Raw genomic sequence first — 6,000 nt, forward strand, 5'->3', positions numbered from 1 at the left:
TGTGTGTGTGTGTGTGTGTCACTGAGTCACTAAGAGAATGAGCTACAATACGATTCAGTGTTTATTATGGAATTACTTGTTTTGATTTAATACTTCAAGGTCCCATGCGTAAAAATTGTACAGATTCTTTTATGAGAAACTGTCACTTGATTGTGTGAATTGTTGGTTTTTTTTTATGACCACAGAACGAGCCTTTTATATTTATATGCCGTGTCTTTACAGTCGTCCACAATGGACAAACTGAGCGCTAGGTGAAGGCTACGTACTGTATGTTCTACAACACACGTGGAAAAGAAAGGGTCAGGTCAGGAGCAGAGAATGCTCTGCGGTATATTTCTTCATTTTATGGCTAAAATAAGGCACCGCATTTCCGTTAAGAGCATGAATCACTTCAGAACCTGCTTGTTATTGCATTTAGTTCTAGCTCCAACGCCGTCAGAGCATTTAGGCTGCTTTTTTCCAATACTGTGTTAAAACGTACAGAGGCTATAAGAAAGTGCAATGTTGAGGGTCTTTTATGTTCTAACCTAACATGAATGTAAACTTTGCTCAGCTAACTCTCATCTAACCTAAGCTAAACCTAACCCAAGTCAACGCTATGTAAGCTAACTTGCATCTTAGCTCATGTAAACCTAAACCAAACATAACCTTATACATACATACACGAATAACAACAAGAATATAAAGTGAAGCCAAAAACAGGCAAATTCAGAAAAAATTTAAAAAAAACATATTTTGCATAAAAGTCAAACAGCAGAGAAAAAGCTCAAAGGACAAATACAAAATGAAACGGGCGCACAAAGTGTGCAGTGTGTGTTTGAGCACGCTTGCGCGGGCCATGTTAGCAGCTTCCATTTGTACGGCGTCGTTAACACAAGCAGCCGCTGCACTTTCTCATTTGCTTGTAATGGAAAACAATGTCGGTTCAGGGCTTCAGTCGGCTGCTGTTCATCAGAATCAAACCTCGTATGGAAATGAGCGCATCTCATCTGCCACCACATCCCCACTTATCCTCTTATTCATGCAGTGGTCACAGTCCAGTGGGCCGCTGGGAAAAAAAAAAATGAATACATATTTATGCCTCTGAAGGTGTAGTCATTGCAGACTTAGTGGACACACACACACACACACAGAGGCAGCGCTGAAATGCAGTGTCCAAACATATATGAGAGCAGTCAGCCATAAACAGGCTCACACACACACACACACACACACAAACACACATATTTAAATGAACTCCTCTTCACTCGCGTACTCTGAAACTTGTCATGCAAATGCCTCATCCTGAATAAACGTCATGATAATAATAATCATAACCATAGAAACCGCTCTAGTTTCCACCACACTGTCAATACAATTCCCCTCACCTGGGAACTTTAATATGTTCAGATCACCACCAACATGTAATAAACCGAAGACTTCATCCAAATCTGGGCAAAAGTGGACAAACTCCTCTGTGGCATTACAAAGCCGTCGTGTTCCCGGAGTTCGGCCAGTCTGCCTTTGTTGGAGCTTTTTTATTACATGCGAGCCATTGAAAATGTAACATCTCTGAGGCTTTTTTTTTTTAAAAAGCCACAATGGACTCAGATTCAGCAGTTACACCTTTGTCAACGCGGCACAGTTGTCAGTTCAAGGCCCGCGCCATTGATACGCACGATATCACGGCGTGCGCTGCGTTATGGCTGTATTGTGCTGGCTGCTCCTGTACGGCAACACACTATCAACACAACCCAGTCCGTAATAGAAGACTCTGCTTCACTGCTTTGGTGAACTCTAAATGCACAAATTACAGTAGACCTTCGTGGGCTCCGTCCGTAGACCCTCGGAATTAGAATTTGTTCAACCCATTCTTGCGTGCACCTGGGGTACAATAGGGCATTGGGTGCCTTGGCCCTTGCTGGGATTTGAAATTCCGGCCCACTACACTCTTAGAAATAAGGGTACCAAAAGGTCTACCGGGGCTGAGGTTCTACCTGGAACCATTTGCTTCTGAAAAACCCTCTCTTGGTAACACTAATGGTTCCAGTAAGAACTATTTTCATCCAGAGAACTCTTTAAAAACCCTTTTCCTGAATAAAGGGTTTTAAAAGGGTTCTTGGTGGAACCCTCCAAAAGGGTCTATCTGGAGCCAAAAAGGGTTCTTACATGGTTCTACTTAGCACTTTTATTTCTAAGAGTGAAGCAGGTGGAGTGTTAAGCAGACGGAACAGAACAGCAACAGAAGAGTTAGTTGCCAAGGATAATCCATCCCAGCCTCAACCTGGCAACCCTCGAACCGGCTAAAAACCCCGACTCCCCTTCCCGACATGGTCTTTCAGCGTTGAGCCGCTCGCACCAGACGTTTCCGAGGGAGAATAGCAATCGATGTCTTGTCTTGTCTTGTTTGCAGAGCAGATCAACAAAATCCGATGCAAGTAGGACATGGAACAATATAATAAATGATCTAACGGTGTGAAACTAAAAGGAAACTGTGATAACGTGCAGTTTGCTGAAGGGGAGACCTGCAGTGTCGGCTCGTATCGAGCCACAGCACTTCAGGTGGGAATGAACGTTAGACGGAGCGGTTGTTGACCGTCTGACGCCGTGTAGCTGTGCAGGGGAAACACAAGTATATCAGCGTATTACGTGGGAATCACAGTCTGTGGTGCTGGAAAAGACGGTCGATATAACGCGTTCATTGAATTCACGTCAGTGTCCGTCGTCTTTTCCTTCTTCTGCCCTTCGTGTGCAGTAACTGCCTCCCTTTATTAACGATGATTGGTCCTCCTTTTTTTTTAACCTTTTCTCTCTATCCAATGAAAGAATCGCGTGTCATTCATTCACATCCCAGCTCATGTTCTCCTGTTGCTTGACGGACGTTTCATTTCACGCTGGGATTCACGCTGCTCCTAATCTCGGGTTATTTCACTCCCCCCCCCCCCCCGACCTTAACTCCGCCTCGGCTCTTTCTTGTTGCCACCGTGCTCTTTTGCTTTTTCCTCGATTTGCATTCAAAGTAGCCCCGACTGGGCTTAGCCAATCAAATGTTCTGCATGATTATTGATGGCTGCACCCTCTCTGAAATCAAAGGCTGCCTGTTGCTGGTGTTTCCAGCTCTTTATTTTGGGGGATGTAATTCATCTGCACCTCGTTTTTTTTTTTATTTTGATGTGTCTGGTTTGTATCGTGATGGGCAGATCTTGCTCTTTTACCTGATCGTTGCTGTGCTTCCTGTGTTCAGCTGGAGAAAAGATTGTTCTGGTTTATTACAAAATGGAATGCTCCCGTGGCATTTTTCCAAGGGAGCCTTTTAATGCACTCGAACCTGTCAGCTCTGCTCTTGTAGCGTTTGAAAAAAAAGGGGCCTCATCTCCAAACCCTGGATTCACCTGTAGGCTCTAAAACTCTCGTTCTTCATGGGGGGAACTCGGTGTGTCATCACTCCACGCTCCCTGGTGTGCCGAGTGGAGGGAAGACGAGGCCAGAGCTCACGTATATCACAGATGTGCATATTCCACTCAAGCAGAACATATTCACCTATTGATCTAAGCTAAGTGTAACCCATGTTATGGTGCCAAAAACCTGAGCTTGTTAGCCGTCGTTCAGCGGTAATAACAGCTTCACAACCCAAAGTCAAATAGTCGGAAAATGTAATGCGTAGTCTACAAAGTCTACAATTGAGTCCGGTTGCTCTTGATTTTATGATTCAACGCTCAAAGGACAAGGTTTCCCAAATTTGGGGGATCAACTTTTTAAAAAGACAACCTGTCGGGTAGGTCTGTAAGACCTAATATTGGTAAGTCAGCCATTTCCTGTACAGGTTCTTCTTTTGACTCTTCTCATTCGGGGGTTGCCGCGGCAGATCATTTGCCTTCATCTTGTCAGATCCCTACACCAAACCAATGTTTTAGTTAGAAACTTGGCAGTCTGACATTGGACGGGTGGCATTGATGTTAGCTAACTAGTTTAAAGCTCACATAGAGTGGTCCTGTTGCTCATATATGTTAGTTATGGAGGTCTACTTACATACATTTACTTTATTTACTTTTGTTTTTATGGTCAAAAACCTTCTAGTTGCTGTAAACGAGCCGATAGAAATCCTCTTTTCTGACGGTGTTTCCCAGCTTAGAGATTTGAGACTCAACTCTCTCACCCAGGAGACAGAGTCTTGTGGTTGGCCAGTACCCGGAAGTACACCCGCTCTCAGAAGCACAGCTCCCCCCTCTGGAACGGTGGATGCACTGCTACTCAGAAGCAGTGCATCTAGTCAGAAGACACTGTCGCTCATGAAACACCTCAACAACGGACGTTATTCTTCTTCTGCGGTTCAATGTACGCAACCGGATGTGCCCGGACTAGTGCCCGGAGCAGGACGATCTGCTGCTCTGGAGAACCGCTGTTTACGTAACCGGACCGGGTTTTTTCAGAGATCTCGCTGAGCCCGAGATTACAATAAAACACAGCGTTCTCAGCAGTGGCTGAACTGTTTGTTTAGAACCTTCAGGGCTTCATAAACAAGGTAATGACGCAGATACACACTAAAAAAACAGCCACTGGTCCAGCCACAGGTCCACTTTAATTAATCATAATCTGAGAATTTGGCAGTTAACTTGACTACTCTTTGTCATCCCCGATAAAAACGAAGCCACCGAAATTAGCTACTTGAACATTTGGATGACCCTGTGTTCTTCTGCTGTTGTCCCCCTGCAGTGATCGTTGTTCTGTTCACGGCGCTGAAACGCCAGAGGAAGCAGGAGCCGCTCATCATCTCCAAGGAGGACGTCCGCGACAACGTGGTGAGCTACAACGACGAGGGCGGCGGCGAGGAGGACACGCAGGCCTTCGACATCGGAGCGCTGCGGCACCCGGACGCCGCCGCCGCCCTGGAGGAGTCTGCCAAGCAGAGGCGCGATATCATCCCCACCGACACTCTGCTCTACCCGCCGCTACGCCGGCCTGTGCCCACCGGCCCAGCCCTCATAATGCCGCCCGTCAACTTGGCCTCGCGGGACAACGGCGACGTGCGCGAATTCATCAACCAGAGGGTTCTGGAGAACGACTGCAACCCGACGGCGCCGCCTTACGACTCGCTGGCCACCTACGCGTACGAGGGCACCGGCTCGGTGGCGGAGTCGCTGAGCTCGCTGGGCTCGGCTTCGTCCGAGGCCGAGCAGGACTATCACTACCTGAGTGACTGGGGGCCCAGGTTCAGGAAACTAGCCGACCTGTACGGAGCCGAGGACAGTGACTTCTGCTAACAGAGATACTGCAGAAAAGACGAGCTTCGGTTTGGTTGTGACCAAGGACCAGCTGCGTCTTGCTGTAAACACTGATGATGAGCTTTAAGAAAACGTGAGAACTTTCAAAAATAAACACATAAACTGGCAGGTGTGCTGGCAGGTGTCTGTTCCATGTCATGGGATAATCAAGAACACCACTCGATCGTTGTCCTGCCTTCAATGTAAATTGAGTTGTTTTTTTTTCAGTTGGAGATAAAATGTCCTAAATATATGTATATTTGGGAATGGAAATGTAAATCAACCTGCCCCAACGGTGGATCCAAAGATCTTCAGTTTCACCAGTGTGGACCTCTTCAGAGACGCATTTCAGGCCTGATTGGAGTTTGAAAATCAAAATTGAATTGTATTTTCTATTGAGAATTGGACGTTATGCATTCAGGTTTTGGCATTAATGTCTGAATAAGCGGTCTTTGGAATGTCACTCGTGGCTTTTAATGTGCCATTCAAGGCCGACTGAATGGAGTGGTTGGAACCAGGTCAGTCCACAAAACCCCAGTGTAATTTTTTGTTGTTGTTCAGAACTGGACCACACTAACGGCTGCAGATATGAAGCAAAGCGTGTGGGGAAGACACTTTCTTTTCTTTTTTTTCCTTTTTGACTAAGTGCCCTTTGTGCTGCCCTTCGAGCTAAACTGTGGACGCCTGCACACTGGCTGACACTGGAGGGGGCTAACGACTTTTACATGATTGCTTTTTTGTCGTTCTTCCGCCGTCTTGT

The 6,000-nt window shown here is 46.2% G+C and overlaps 1 protein-coding gene across 1 annotated transcript in view; it reads left to right on the top strand.

Moving 5' to 3' along the window:
* LOC310927711 (cadherin-6-like) overlaps positions 1–5,240 on the top strand; it is a gene marked incomplete at both ends in the record, with an annotated part of 55,778 nt that extends 50,538 nt beyond the window's left edge. The window contains one exon of the mRNA XM_083890085.1: positions 4,693–5,240. Within this exon, the coding sequence (XP_083746211.1) occupies positions 4,693–5,240 (548 nt within the window). The remainder of the gene's footprint in view (positions 1–4,692) is intronic.
* Between the last annotated feature and the right edge of the window lie 760 nt (positions 5,241–6,000).

The sequence above is a fragment of the Microchirus variegatus genome (genome assembly GCF_963457635.1).
Source record: "Microchirus variegatus genome assembly, chromosome: 5".
NCBI classification, from domain to species: Eukaryota; Metazoa; Chordata; class Actinopteri; order Pleuronectiformes; family Soleidae; genus Microchirus; species Microchirus variegatus.